At 36.6% G+C, this 16,457-nt stretch overlaps 1 protein-coding gene across 1 annotated transcript; it reads right to left on the reverse strand.

Moving 5' to 3' along the window:
- Positions 1-2,452: 2,452 nt before the first annotated feature.
- LOC127801423 (uncharacterized) lies at positions 2,453-7,911 on the reverse strand. Its single transcript, XM_052336578.1, has 10 exons — positions 7,768-7,911; positions 7,595-7,653; positions 7,459-7,499; positions 7,099-7,130; positions 6,419-6,447; positions 5,872-5,908; positions 5,526-5,582; positions 3,816-3,892; positions 3,049-3,122; positions 2,453-2,737 (listed from the first exon to the last, which is right to left on the reverse strand). Exons 1-10 carry the CDS (start codon positions 7,849-7,851, stop codon positions 2,718-2,720), a joined length of 510 nt encoding a protein of 169 aa, XP_052192538.1. The 5' UTR covers positions 7,852-7,911; the 3' UTR covers positions 2,453-2,717.
- Positions 7,912-16,457: the final 8,546 nt, after the last annotated feature.

A 16,457-nucleotide genomic window follows, 5' to 3' on the forward strand; every position in this document is an offset into this window, starting at 1 on the left:
GATGCTCGACTAAAGAATTTCTTTAATCGATTAAAAATTTCTCTTAGTTAATTAAAACTTTGAGTATCATTCTGTCCAAGAGTTATTGCTTGATTAAGAAGTTAAATTACTTGACTAAAACAAAATATTATTCAATTAAATAATAACTCTTAGTTGATTAATTCCTTGAGTACATTTTTATTCAATTATAATTATTATATTAAAAAATATGTTATTTGATTAAGTAAGATGCTACTCAATTAAAGAATTAACTCTTTGTTAATTAATCTTTTGAGTACTTTTATCTGCTTTAGAATATTATTCAATTATGAAATTGAATTACTTGACTAAAACAAAATGTTACTCAATTAAAAAATAATTTTTAATCGATTAATCTCTGAGCACAAAGAAGTAATATTCAACTAACACACATAATACTCAACTAAAGTAATTCTTAGTCGATTAATTATGTTTTCAGTATACTTTACTCGATTAAAGAATGTTTATTACTCAACTAATACAAAGTTGTATTCGAATAATATTTGAATGTCAGTTAAAACTGAATTTCCTAAGACAATTATTCGATTAACATCTTGCTTTCAGTTTTATTTTACTGGATTGTATTTTTATTATTCTGAATAATATGTTTTGGAATAAACATCAAAATCAAGAGTTCAACAATATATATGTTATGTTGGCGGAGCTTATTCTTCTCTTATTAGGTTGTATTCAATGGTCATGACCTATTCTAACATTGAATCAATATCTCCTCCATTTAAACTTTCTTCTAATTATGTTTCACATTTGCGCATTGACATGTTCACATGACTTACCTTTACTACATCAACTGGTAAAGAAAAAAAAAAAAAAAAAAATATTACTATTGAGTTTTGGAGAAAGTAGCTCTCTTGAGTACATACTCATAGTCATTTTTCTTACATAACTTAATATTATTACTCCATGTATAGCACCTAAACAGTGTAGTTAATATATATATATATATATATATATTGAACATGATTTTTCAAGTACATATGACATAATATTTGCATCATTTTATAATAGTCATGAAATGTCTCATTGATTGCGGGTCCTTGTGAGTTCATATTGTCAGTAGTATCAATTTTCTAGATTTTTTTAAATATGATGTGCCTCTAATTTTGTTATCCAACTTCTGTAGTTTTGGGTATTTAGAAGAAACACCTTTTGATTTGCTAGTCATTTATTGTGGTATTGTTTTTCTTCCCTTTACCAAATGATATTCAAAATGAAGTTAACCTTCAAGTTTAAAGAATGTTAATGAATAAGGTCAAACACCATTTACATAGTTCAACTAAGAAATGACCTATACTAGTTGAACAGAATTAAAAAGCGCATTTGAACACACTTAATTCTTTATGTGGTCTCCGAAAAAAAAGATTTTTTTTTTCTTTTACTATTATCGAAATACATGTCCTTAAGGCTAACTTAGATGGTAACTAATATTGTATGACAATATCACATTGTGGATGTAAACTAACTCACACTCCTTAATATAGTCAATCTAAATGTTTTTAAGTTGCTATTGAATTGTAGATCCTTCTTCCTTGAATCTCATTCTCACAATTTCTCTTTGTTTTTCTAGTCAATTTATCAATTTAGACCTACAAATAGGACAAAAAATCCTCATTAAAAAATATGGTGGTTGAAGGTAGAGAAGGATATATTATATTTTGTTCAACAATTTTAAAAGGAGAGTCTATGAAATTAAAATAAAACATATTTATCTTAAAACATAAGATTCTAAAAGTTACTTGGACAAGTTCTAACAACTGTCTAATGACTACATTTGCAAGTTATTGAAACTTGTTTGTTTGCATCATATCAATTTTGTTTTTATTATAATACTAGTCTACATACATCATATTCATTGAAATTTCATGGAAAGACTTCTGGAGTTGCAGATAGCTGGAAATCCAAGCCTACTAGCATCTGCATGGCTTTTGAATGAACGCACAAGTTAGTTTGCTAGAAGGTAGGCTCCCATGGCAGCCAGGACGACTCCTCACTTCACATGGGCTTCAAAAAATATCCCAGCTATTGTGGGAATTAGAATTTGCATTTGCAAATAGTTGTCTTATGTCATCCCACCATTACTTATAACTTTCATGAACTTTTCTACTAGCTTTCTGCTAGAACTAGCATAAGTATTATGATAACTTATTTGGGAAATTTGATCACTTTTCATAAGGCAATGCGTTACCGTTGAATACATAGCTATAAATTTGTTATAAATCTCTGGTAATCTTGCTACAATCCTGATGTAATAATTCCTTTTAATCTATAACGAATAGTGTCAATACAGGTATAGAGTTAAAAAAGACATTATCTAACTAGAAAGGTTTCTCCAAATATCTTTCTCATACAATCCTTCTCTTTGGAATTTATAAGAATGCTACAACAGTCAACAGATGGCACACAAATAAGGAACAAATAAAGAAGAAAACAGGATACTTTCTTCTACTGAAGATCATGATACATATACTCATCGGGTCCCATTATCATCACATTGATGAAATCACTCACTCTGGCCAGTGGATCAGAATGTCTGAAACAAATCTCAATTTATTCTACACTAACCAAACACAAGTTTCAGTACATCTAACATTAACCGATGAATATCTCCTGCCATATCATAACCAACAAATTCTTTCCATATACAACATTTGTTTATCTTAACCTGTTCCCCGGAATTGGCATCATATCCTACAATTTGCAGCTGCATAACAGTGAAAAGGGACCGGAATGTTGTCAAGTGTTAGGTAAAAATAAACAAAATAAACATATTAGAGCACAAGTTTCCAACTATCCTCTCAACCTTGGTTCAAGAGGGAAGTTCGTTTAGATGGGAACCAAAAGTTGCCAGGTGAAATATAAAAATCGAGGATATCTCCAAGGTGGTTTAAATTATTAAAAAAAAGGAACAGGAAAAAAAAAAAAAAACCCTCAAACTGATATTGTTATGTGTAGAACGCTCTAATGGAATCACAGGAATGCTAAACACAATGGCCATGGAGTTGGCATACTCACTGCAGTATATAAATTGATTGAGATCAAGAGTGACCCTGCCTTGTTTAGTTGTATCAAATGAATTAAACAGATTTCTGCAAAATAGACAACATAAACGTTGTATCTTATTGGTTAAATGAAATCCAATCATGAAAAAGAATGCATTACAGATTTACAGCTTGCAGCTGTAATATCCAAGAGTACAACCAATGAAGTATTAAATTACAGATATAATACAACCAATGCGAAGAAAATTAATCCAACAATAAGTTGGGGACATAGAAAAAGCCCACAGTTGACAGGGATTGAACCTGGGAACAAAGTTTCCCAAAGCCTCAGATTTTCCATTGAACTAAGGCTTCAATGGCACTTGCAGCCAATGTCCAATGAGAAAATTTATAGCATGATCTTTCAAGAATCAATAACTGATGCGCACAATGCATAAATCCAACTGAAAAATGAAGCAATAAAGTGCACTGCAATTTGCGGAGAATGTTTTCAACCATGTCACTACCAAAATGCCTTCAGTGCAAGCAGACCATTTAGTGTAGAACTTGGGAAACCTTGAGGATGGACCGGTGGTTCTACTATGTAATCAAGAGAACATTACGTAGCTCCATTAAATGGTGCAAGTTGGGTTGGGTAATCTGGTTGGACTAATCTAGAAGTTCTAAAGAGATCCATCAACTATGGGAGGATATGTATTCATGCAAATGATCTATGGAACAATGCATTGAATGCGAAAGGTGTAATCCAAGACATATACATGAAAATATTTCATTACATACCTTGCAGATTGCACGAAGATGCAAAGAGATATGAAATCATCAAGCCGGAGTCTACCATTCTTCTTCAGATCAAAACTCTAAATAATGAATAGGGAAAAAATCTTGTAAGTGGCTGTACAGCTCACTTTAAGGAGCCATTTCTTGCTAGGAACAGAAACACAGGATAAACAAACCATTCAAGTTGTTACATTCCTAACCACAACCCTGTATGCCAATTAGGAGCAATTTTAAAGATAATACATTCTAGGAGCATCATATAGAATAAAAGAACGAAACTGATAGATCAAATTTCAAAAAGGAAACATTTAATGACAGCCTCAAGGGAGAAAGAGGGAAAAAAACCATGTACAAGAAATTCTGAACAAAAATATGCTAAATGTCACAGCTTGATCTTACATTCATTATGTCTTGCAAGGTCATGAGAATATTACTTGGTCCTAGGAAACACAACTTACCATAAAACATCTTTTGGATTAGGGTCCAAATACTTATAGGTGCCAACTCAAACACACAATCAGATGGTACAGGTTAACATAAGTTCTAAACTAATCATGACTTGGAAACATGGTGACGCAGGTTCTCTCTTGGCAACAATATCGAAGACTAAATGGGGGCTGTTTGTTGCTGCAACATGCTAGTGTTTTGGATCACTCCTTGCATTCAAAACAAGCTAGGGATACTGAATAAGAAAAATGATCCCAATCAGGTAGTTGCCCTATAAATAAGCCCCTTAAGTATAATTTTCTTTATGTGCCACAATTCCTTAACCAGAGTCATCTAAGAGTTAGTAACTGGGTTATTTAGAGTTGTACAAGTTGGAAGGATTTATAGTTTAGTGGTCTATTCAAATGTCGTACCTTTAATTGATTAATGGATTATCCCTTTCATGAATTGCGGGCATTTGTCTATTGAGAGACCCAAATCACATTAAATGTTTGTATTCTCTTTCTCATTTCTGTGTGTGTCATTTCTCTTTAACTTTGTATATCTCCTTAAATCCCGACAGATGGTACAGAAATCTTGGATTCTCCATAACAAGTAGTGTCTTCATGAAGCCTTGAGTATACCATGTGATGCTAAGGATCCAAAAGATGACATGAACTGGTACTTTTAGTTGAGATTATATGGTGCTATATAAACCATAAACCTGAAAAAATAGCCTATCATAGGTCTCAGCCATCCTAAGAATCCAAAAGTTAACTTGAACTAGTAGATTCAACTAAAGGTATGTAGCGTTGCAATAAACCTGAAAAATAGCCTGCTAGCAGTGTGGAAACTGCAACTTCCAGATCTATCAACCCAATAAACAGTTCTCAGAGAGCAGCCAAAAGATTTAGAGTAAATTGGTCAAGGTAGTAGTTATCTACTAAATTGTCCAATTAACATTAAGGGAAAAAAGTTGCACAGAAATGTATTCAAGTTTAAAGGTCAAATTCTGGGCGTTGCTCCTTTCCAACATGACAGAAGTGCACCACAGATAATTTTCAATCGGCAGCTACAAACATGTAAACTGTACAGAGTGTCCAGGGCGGTTCTTATTTAGGCAGCCAAGAAACATGACAAAGATGAGAATCTGAGATGATCTGCTCCATGTAATTGCCTATTAACTTAATAACTACTTCGGACTAGTGACATTTTCTTTCTACATCTTGTTCATTGATGACAAAATGCTCTGAGTCCCAGTAATTCAATTAAAGGCATATGCTTTACCTCACAGACAGTGTAAAATGCAGGAGAGTCGAGGGAGAAACCCATTTTTAGCAATGCCTGCACCATGAAGCAATGAACTACAGTAAGAACAGCAGACAATGGGAGAAGAGCTGAGCGAGAATGAAGAATTAAGATGACATAAAAGAAGCATGAGATATCCACTGGTGGCATTTTAGAAGATTAAATAAAGGAAAAAACATCAGAGGATGCAGGATTGAATCAGACGAGGTTCACCCAGCCGAAAATCACATGATCTACAAAATTTACCAGATTAATCCAGAAACAAAAGGAAATCTAACCTATCAAGAATAAGAATTTGAAGGCAATACAAGGTGTCATACAGTACCTCATAAACATCATCAGGAACAAGATATCCACGATTCCTGAGACAATTATCAATGATATCAAGAGCCGTCAAGATATGCTTGTATACAGATCAAACAGTATAACTTCAGATACTTGCCAGCCGAAAGGAATAGAAATGAATAGGTAGATGGATAATACAGTGACAATGAATAGATTCACAATATAATCTTATCAAAGTGGCTTATGGTTATAAAATATATTATCATAACTTTGCAATTTTTCTTAGAATGGAAAAAGAGGAACATAAATTACTAAGGTATATCTTTTATAGATGTGAAGAATGAAAATTTCTCTGTATGTATATTGATATGTCAACTGTACATGCATCGTATATATATACAAGGAGGAGATCCAATCATATCACTAACTATAGAAACTTCCTAAGAATCTGCAATCAATCTAATCAAATAAACTTAGAAACTGAATATTCCTAACTATACACTTCTTAACATAGAAGGATTCTTGGGATATTCTGACAATGGATGATATCAATGTTTGGAATTCATATATAAGCAGTTATAAATCACCTCTCCAAGTCTGAGAAGGCTTGCTGAACCTGCAGAAGAATTTAAGACAGAAAATTAGATTGAAATCAGTTGGTGGAAACTGATTATACACTTTTGCAGCTACTTCTAGCAACACAGTTTACAGGAGAAGAACAAATTTTTCAAATATGCGTCCAATGAAATTAGTAGAGCATCTGAATTGGAAATACACTTTCACATTATCTTGAGCAACAGACCACAAACATGGAGGACAGGTTTTATATTTTTGATCAGGGGCTATTTGCATTATGCATATAGACCGATTAAGCAGCACATAGTGATGTCGTTGCTGGCTCCCCAATTAGTTCCAACAACAACAGTGACAATAATAATAAGTGGGAGAGGAAAAAATTATAGGGCTATTAATTTCCCAAGAGGCTCGAACCCACAATGGAGATTTTAAGTATGATGCATGTCACATGTGGAAGAAACATTGACCTAGAATAGAAACAAAATGTCTTGTGTTTACAGAAGTGAGCATGAAATAATATTGTGGCGTCATAACTCTACCACTATTATATTGCCATGGCATAGAAGAGTTAGCAAAACACAATTCATACGTAGGATAGGATTATTTTGGTAAAAACACAATAATCAAGAAAGAAGAAACCCAAGACCCGTAATTAAAAGCACCAAACTCAGATATACATGAAGATGCTAACCTTGAGGAGAAACTTGTTAAGGGCAACAAATTCTGTAAAAGAGAAAACTGGACTAAGTTAAACAATATGACAACTCACGAAGCAAAAGTCTAATCAGAAAACATCCACAATAAAGGGGAAAGAAAGAAAGGGAAAACCACACGGATTTCATGAAGAATATATAGAGCCTTGGCAGGTATATAGAGAAGGAAAGTAGTCTAAATTAAGGAAAAGAAAAACCGGCAATATTGCTCAAAAAAGAAAATTACAACTCGCGTGAAGCTGCTGATAGAATTTAAGCCAAATGCTGAAGCAATATCCATATACAGCCCATTGAACTTTATTTCTTGAGGCCAATTCATAAAGATATCATCGTTTTACCTTCGAAGCTCATAGTCCCATTCCTATCGAAGTCATACATCCTGAGAAATGTCCTCAAAACCTCAATTTGATTAAAAAAGAACAATAAAATGTGTGCATGTAATTATCAAAAGAGGATATGAAAGTATGGAAGAACCTGATCATTTGCTGAACAATGGAGATGGAGAATTCTAGGTTTCCGGCGGAAAAAGCACTCTGGTCGCCAAAAACATTTGTCGATTTTTAAGTCCAATACATTAGGAGCGGCGTACAATTAACAGAAAGCCTAAGCAAGGATTAGGGTTGTGAAGTTGGAAGAGACAGAAGAACCTTGAGCTGAATCGCTGTGATGTTTCCGGTTTTCTCCGAGTCGACTCGGTCGAACCACTCCCTCAGAAACCCCGTGTTCTCCATTTCCAGGCTCCTCCTGTTCTTCGCTGTCCGCGTTATCTCTGCTCAGCTCGGTCAGACCCATCTGGTACCACTCTTTCAAATATATATTCGCGTCGAGGACCATAAATTGAATTTTTTTTTTACTGATTTTACCACTTTCTAAAAGAAAGAATTCATGAAATTCGATCAGGAAAAATCATTTATCAGAATACTACACTCTTCGTAATTCGGATAACAAATTACTTGTTACACAAGCAAATTTCTTTTTAACACATAAAAAATCAATTATGTAAGACTCCTATATGGTATGATCGATGACTTGTGTTAAAAAATTTAAGAGTTTGACAATCTCACTAACGATATGAATGTCCAGAAAAGCTCTATCCCAAAATGAAGAAAGGACATCTTTATAGTCATATTTATCATAAATGTCAAAGGTGGACACGTGTCACTTGGGTGTAAGGATAATTGTTATTGTTGAAATATAATAATTAAAATTTATTAATTTAAAAAAAAAACTTAACATGTAATCGATAAGACTTGGCAAGCAACAGGATATGCCTTACACATGTACCAACTGAAGAGAGGCTAGAATAAGAGCTCAATCTGTTGTCTAGAAGAGTTGGTGTGGTGCCAAAGAATAGATAAAAGCTATAATGATTCAGAAGGATTGGGAGAACATTTGTCGTCCTTGAGGACAATCGCAATGTAGATGAAAGAGATCCTACTAGACTAAAGATAATTAAAAGGCATCTAGGGATTTCTTCTTCACATACTCTCTAATGCTTAAGTCAGATGATGACATGGTGAGGCAAGAGACAATGCATAGGAAAATGTAGTGAATGGTGTGTTGGATGCAAGGTGGTGTGCGATCTCTAGAAAATGTTTCTAGAGGTGGAAATGTGCTAGGGTCAAAGGTATAAAGGAGTCTTCAGAATTTTAGGGAAAGAACCCCTAAAATGAAAGGGTTAATGGGTATTTAAACTAGTTGATCAGTGACAGAGACACGTGACACTCACGTGCAAGAGTGCGATGCATTTCTTAAGCTTGAAAGGGCCTTCAGGAGAACCCTCACCTCCCCCCCTCCCGTGGTAGCAAAGGTCCCACAAAAGAAAAAAAGAGCCTAGAATAGGCAGGCCATATTGTTGTGAAACAATGTGAGGGTAATGCAGGCTGGAGACATGTCTTCCTATGTTCATCTCAGGAGCATGGCTTGACTAGGCGGAGACTATGACATGTAGGTTTGGGAAAGTGGTCCTGGATGGATGGTGATTTCTCTAAGGGATATGATCTGACCCGAGAAAGGTTTCAGAATGATACCTCATCTTGGTCCACTTGATGCTCCAGGGGGACTTCTTTTCGAGGGTTTTGCAACAACAATGGCTCCTTACTCTTTGCTCTAATTGAAAGTCAGAGGGAAGAGTATACCGAATGAGGGGAGGTTGCCCTAGAGAAACCAGGATTGATGCTAAGGGTGCATTTTAATTTAAGGATATGAACCAACTTGGGAGGGAAGGGTGTGCAGTTAATAATAACGAGTTACTATGCCTCTTTACCTAGTTACGAGATCTATAAATAGTGGGGGATCTTTCCCTACAAACCTCTTTACCTCTCTAAGGCTGTTGGCGTACTCTAAGCTTTCCCACGAATCACATACTTTTGCTCTTGGATTTTTGTGCTAATGGAACTAGTCCCAAAGAAAGAATCTCAAGCAACCCAACTCTCAAATGGTAAGGATAAAGTCTACCATTGTTTTTAGGGATGAGCTTGAGGGTTATCCTTCTACCCTAACAACAAAGATATGGAGATAATCAAGGAAGCTTTTGGGATACCAGACTCTTGGGAGCCTAGGAAGCCTGAGAAAGATGAATGGAGCTCCTGAATTGACGAGGTATATGTAACTATCCATGAGGATAGCCTGAAGATAGGTTTGAGGCTCACGCTCCATCTTTTTGGGATTTTATGTATATGTAACTATCCATGAGGATAGCCTGAAGATAGGTTTGAGGCTCACGCTCCATCTTTTTGGGATTTTATTCTTGAGGGAATACAAGGTGGTGCCTACTCAATTACAAGCTAATGGGTGGGGTTACATTGGTTCACTTTTTTGTCCTCTACAGTTATGACTATGAAAGATAGAGAAAAAAAAGAAAAAGTGTGAAAAAAAATTAGATTATTGATTTTTCCTTGGAAATGATTGGCCAGGAAGTGATTTGGCCAAGGATCTTGATGATTGCGTTATTTTTTAGGTTGGCACGCAAATCGAGGCAAGTCGAATTTCTGTTTTAAGGTGAGTGGTTTTGTCCCTGTAACATATACGATATGATTACCTTTCTATGCATGATATCTACGTATGTTATGATCATCTTCATAAACTGTTGCATGAGAAGTCGTGAGGTATGCATGACATAATATTATTGTCATATTAAAACTCATACATGGGATTGGGATGTCACCCTAAAAGTGTAGCTGTAATTCCCCAAAGGCAATTGATGGAACAATGTTAGGATTATCCTGTAGAGGTTTGGGATTCTGCTTAGGGTTTCGTGCCGGGCTGGTAAGTTAGGGAAGTTACACTAGGGTATTTGTTTATAAATGTCCATACATCATTCATTCATTCATACTTATATAACCTTCACTTAGAAGATTTCATCTTCTAATATTAGACTATATCCATGGAATATTCCACATTCCAGACGAGATAAGTGGCCAAAAGGGCAAGGAAGTGATGGAGGCATGAGCTTGACAGAAATTTGTGGCCCCATGTGGGGGTAGGACTATCTATTACATTCAGTTGTATTGTTTAAGATTTTAGCAATATTTGTAATATTATGTTGGGTGAACGATGTGTATGTACCATGTATGTTATGTTTTCAAGGTTTCTTACAGGTTCTGATCTTGCTTCCACTTATGTTTAAAGTGTATCACTCTTTCACTATGTTTGGGAATGTTAATGTATAAAGGTTATGTTGAGGATTTATTGTTGGTTTATGTTTGATGTAAGAAAAAAAAAAAATCCTAGCATATATTAATGCCCTGTAAGGCGGGGTGTTACAATACTACTTATATGTTTGATCAGTGTCGCCGACAAAGACCCCCAGTGTTCAAGGGAAAAGTAGAAGATGACCCTTGCATGGCCGAGTTCTGGATGGAGAAAATCAAGAAGTTGCTCCAACATTTGCAATGCAGTGACAAAGATAAGGTTAACTATGCTACGTTCATGCTAGAGGAAGAGGCTGGACAACGGTGGCAATTAGCTTAGCGAGCTTTGCAGAGGATACCAAGGCAAGTGGAGCAAGATCCAAGGCCGAGGCAAGCTCAATCTGTGACTTGGGTAAGATTCAAAGAAGCGTTTGACGCAAAGTATTTTCCTCGAAGTTGGAGAGAAGAAAAGACTTGGGAGTTCATGAAGTTGAGGGAGATTAACGAGATGTCGGTGACTCAATATGATGTCAAGTTTACTCAACTGATCAGGTACGTGCCTATGTATGAAGCCAATGAGTGGCAGAAGGCACAAAAGTTTGTGGGTGGACTTAAAGTGGGACTGTAACAAGCTCTTAGTTCATAGATGATGGACACCTATAACGAGGCACTAGATAAAGCCTTGTCCACTGAGACTAATTTACTGCGTGTAGGATTGATTCGATCAGACGATAAACAGAAGGATCCGAAAGGTGGGGAACATAAATCAAGTGGAAGGAACTCCAAAGGCAATGAGCCGTGACCCCGATGTAATAAGGTACACTCAAGGAGACAATGTTTCCTAGGACATGTCCGCTGTTTTACGTGCGGCGAAGAAGGACACAAAGAAAAGGACTGCCCTAAGAATAAAGAGGCATCTTCGATCGGGAATCAAATGAGGATCGCATGTTTCATATGTTAACAACCCGATCATTACTTGAGTGAATGTCCAAAGAGGCAAAAAATGGAGCAATTGGGAAAAGTTAATGAGGCACAAAAACCTCGCCCTGGACGAGTTTTCTACCTGACAAAAGAGGACGAAGAGATCTACCCGACAAAGGAGAAATGTACGTTGAGTTAAGCTCAATTAAATGTTGGTAATTTTTGGCAATCATGGCATATGCATTAGCATAAGAGTGGGTTGGGAGAATTAAGAGTTAAACAAAATGTATTTCCGGTGACACAGAAATGATGTCAGGCATTATAAATTATTTTGAGATATGTGTAATCGCTTGTGAAGAGCTACAATGGGATATTCTGGAAAATAAGAAACAAGCCTGGTAAGCATGGATCATGTTAGGATGTGAGCTAAGAATGGTTGCCAAAGATTAGGAATGATATTCTCAGGACATTTCAATTGGGAGTCATTAGCAATAGCAGTGATTCAATTATCATGGGCCAAATTTCGAGGATGAAATTTATTAAGGAAGGGAGAATGTAATACTCGAGAAATTCTTAAGGATATAAATGGTATTTTATGAGGGGTATAAAAGGAATTTTCAAAATAATAAGGCTGTAGGGTACACTATCGCAGTTTTAAGTGACTGAATCAACCGAAGGGAGTACCCCGTACCCTAGATAGCTAAAGAAAATGGAATAGTATCGACGAGCAATTTGAGACGTGATTTTAGGTGATAAAATAAACTGGATTGGGAACAGTTTTTGGTACAATTATTAACTGGGCTGAGAAAATCAAATCGATGTAGGGATCATCTGAAAAGTCAACGGAGGTTGAGGACCAATATTCTATGTGTAAAACAATCCTCTAGCAATTTCGGGTTGAAACGAAAAGACGTAGGGTCAAATCGATCAACCGGGCCTAAGTGTAATTTTCTAATTTTGCCCGAAGGAGGTCAAAACAATGGATTTTCGAGAATTTCAAGGGTGAAATGAGGATTACTAAACTTGTGGGCCTTAGTGATATAGTTGGATTAGATCAGGGGTGCTTGGAAAATGGGCCAAAATGACATTTGAAGAATCAAGGGGGCTGAAGTGCAAAAAAACAAAATTAGGCAGTGTGAACGCAAGGGAGAAGTTGGCCGCTGCCTTCCACTGCACATGGTCATCGTTTCCGGCGATGGGACGACCAAGGGAGAGTTGGGGGAGGTGGTATACGACGTGGGGTTTCTTGTAGGCTAACCCTTGGCCGATGATTAGCCGAATGATGGCTGGATTTTAGCTATAAAAGGGGCAAAGGTTTGGCCTAAATTTAACAAGGAAATCGGCCCCGTTTTGGTGCGATTTTGAGAGATTTGGTAAGGGGATTTTGATCCTTGGAGGTAGTAGATCAATTCTGGAAAATTTGGGAAGCAAATGAGTGCGTTTGATGCTCGTTTGAGGCTCGACCGGAAAACCCGAGATGGACCACCTCCGTCGCCTGCAACTCGTGATTTGGGTCACTTTTCGGTGTTCTTTCAGCCAAAAATCGGTGCCACTAGGATCGATTTGCTGAGGGCTTTAAGGGGGTGCAATTAGATCGGCCATCGGAGCATCCGTCGATGGCTGAAAAATTGAGGAAGAAGGTCGAGTGTGATCAGCACAGGCCGCACTCCACGCACAGCCACGCGCTAGGTGTGTGAGGGAGCGTGAGAAGGGGTATTCCCAGTATTTTTCTTCTAGTATTTTCCTTAAATTATTTTAGGATTTATCGTGTTAAAAAATTTGGAAAAAAGTTTGAGAAGATAATTATTTTTGAATTATCGAGGTGAAAATTGGGAGAAAAATAGAGAAAATTATGAAAATTGAGGAAAAATGGATTTTAATGCACTTTTAATTAAATATGATGTTTAGGGTGTATCGTGGCTTAAGGTTGAGTATAAGTTCAGGTGTTTGTGATTTGGCACGCAAATCAAGGCAGTGCACGAGGATCGAGGCAATCTGAATACGTTCGAGGTGAGTGTTCGCCCCCAAAACTTGTTTACTATGGGTGTTTCTGCCCTAAAAACTTGGTATATGTGTTACTTAAATGTGATGTGGTTTTATGCCAAATGGTTTTATTGCATGCGAACGGTAACCGGTGACGGTTGGTTTTATGAGGGAGGTTCGTCCCTAAACGTTTTGAACTTGTGCATTGCATTTTATAAATGTTATTTATATGATGTATTAAATTGTGAAATGTGTTATTGTCATGCGTTTTGTGTTGTTGATATGGAATGTCAGCTGAGAATATTATCTGGATAGTGTAGCTATAATTCTCCAAGGGTGTGACGGAATAATAGGGGTATCTTGTGCTGGTGTGCATGTCGGGATAGTCATCTTGGTTTCCATACTGGGCCGTTTGGTTAGGGAAGTTGCACTAGGATGACTAGGTGGTCCATATTGTGTTGTTTATGTGGGATATCAGCCTAAGATATTGTTTGGATAGTGTAGCTATAATTCTCTAAGGGCGTGACGGATTAATAGGGGTATCTTGTGCTGATGAGCACACTGGGATAGCCGCATTGGTTTCCGTGAGGGGCCGTTTGGTCAAGCAAGTTGCACTAAGATGACTAGGTGGTCTATGTGAAATTTGGAGTTGGGATTGTGTGGTAGTTCATGGATGTTTAGAGTGAGAACGTAATCTCCAACGTAAATGTGGTGAGTCGGGTTCCTGCGTTGATGTGATCCTCTTGGGCCGGGAGTTGGTAACGATTGTTCTCGAGATGTTGAAGAGATGCGTTGACTTGTCTCTCTTAAGCTTGAATTGCGCCGTGTCGGTGTGTTAGAATGGTGGTATGGCTTTTAGAGAGATTGCTCTTTTCCCGTGGTAGGGTTAAGCATTGTGGGATTCTCTTAGGCTAGGGCTTACTGAGTTGTGTTTGTTTATTTCATGTCTTGCATTCATTCATGAAAACGTGTTTTGAATTCTCACTTAGATGATTCATCGTTTAATATGGACTATGTCTTTAGAATATTCAAATGTTCCAGGTGAAAGCAGCGGTCCGAAGGGAAAGGGAATTGCCGAGGAGTGACGGCGATTAGTGGATGTTTTATATTATGTCATTTCAATTATATTGTTTAGTTTGAGGACGTTATGTAAAACGTTGGTTTAACTTTATGTTATAAATAAAGTGAGTTCGGTTATGATTTATTGAGGTTTCGATCTAGCTTCCGCATTTGAGGTGATTTACCCATCTTATTTTATTAATAATTCTAAGTTGATTTTCTGAGAAGGTGTAACGAGATCTTCGGGGAATGGTTGTTGGTGTTGAGTTTCTGTTGGAAAAAAATATATATCCCCGAAATCTTACGTCACCTAACGCCCTAGGAAGACGGGGTGTTACAATGTTATTAAGCCTGGTGTATCGAGTCAGGTAGATCATCCACTGGTTTCCCATAGGTCTGGTTGAGTGCCCTATTCTCCGGATGAATGGCATGGTTTGTCAATGGAGGAGATACATGAATTATTGTTGTATGGGGATAGTGACAAGTTAGTTGACCCTACCACCTATGAGGAGGCGATATGCGATATCGATGCCATGAATTGATAGATAGCTATGGAATTTGAGATGTAGTCTATGTACTTTAACCAGATATAGGTCTTGATGGATCTGCTTGTGGGAAATCCAACATTGGAACTCTTTCCAATCTCATGCTCACTCTGACCAGGGGATTTACAATCACCACCGAACACAGATAACGAAGGATGTTTGTCTCCATTTAATGGAGGCTAATGGATCCTATCGACGAGCATCTGCTTCCATACACCACTATACAAGGACCATATAGAGAGTATTTCTACTTCTTACACTGGATGGTTCCATTCAATGGCAAAATCTCTGACACTAGTGCACAAGATGTTATGTTGCCTCTAGTCTAAGGACCAGATACACAATCAAGAGTCAGCAATAGATCATTAATCTTTCAAGCCATGTGATTTGTCGTAGGCATCACATTCAGTGGATGTTCTACCAACACCCACCCGCATGTCTACTATATGCGTCCCATGTAATGTGGCATGTGACTTACCACCCCATTCCCATTAGCATCCCATGTTAATGATGGTAGTAACTCATGTGTCAGTCCACTGATCGTTAAATCATATTACCCTTTTGATTTATATCTAAGGACCGAGAATATCTTTAAGAAATCCTGAACTAGAGATCACGTTCAACACACAAATTATACATACTATGTTACATTAGTTTTTTTTTTAACTAATTTTATAAATCAATAATCATGTTATAGTGTTTTTGTAATCAGGTTTCAGGTTAATTGAGTTAGATATTCAAGAAAAACCAAAAGATTGATTTCTTTTTCAAGAAAATAAATTTTAACCGAACTAGTACGTCTACTCCATTGAATTCAAGTATGTCTTTTATTTTTTTATGTTAGATAATGAAATTTCATTGCATAATGAAGAATATTTAATTAATTAAAGCCCCTGCATTGGATCTAAAAGAGGTTAACATAAATTCTTAAGAATGTAATCTTTTAAAGTGCCAACAAATATATATGGAGTTATCTTGTGAACCAACAAGATGAAATTGATCAAGTAGATTATTTCCAAATTGCACATTTCTTATCTCATGTTGGAAAGAATCCAAACTGTTTGCATAAGAGAAAGAGAGAGAGAGAGAGAGAGAGAGAGAGAGAGAGAGAGAGAGCTATCATGCATTAATGTAGTGATCTAATTATGAATCAAGCACAACAAATTTTGAATGTTATCAAGAAGTCCATCTCCCAAC

This window comes from Diospyros lotus, chromosome 5 (genome assembly GCF_014633365.1).
Source record: "Diospyros lotus cultivar Yz01 chromosome 5, ASM1463336v1, whole genome shotgun sequence".
NCBI lineage: Eukaryota > Viridiplantae > Streptophyta > Magnoliopsida > Ericales > Ebenaceae > Diospyros > Diospyros lotus.

What these genes read in the sequence shown, in the direction of transcription:
- LOC127801423 (XM_052336578.1), bottom strand. Translation starts at nt 7,851, where the DNA reads ATGGAGAACACGGGGTTTCTGAGGGAGTGGTTCGACCGAGTCGACTCG. An exon ending in TCACAGCGATTCAGCTCAAG is followed by an intron (nt 7,654 to 7,767) that starts GTTCTTCTGTCT and finishes TTTGGCGACCAG; the next exon opens with AGTGCTTTTTCCGCCGGAAA. An exon ending in GCCTTCTCAGACTTGGAGAG is followed by an intron (nt 5,909 to 6,418) that starts GTGATTTATAAC and finishes TAATTGTCTCAG; the next exon opens with GAATCGTGGATATCTTGTTC.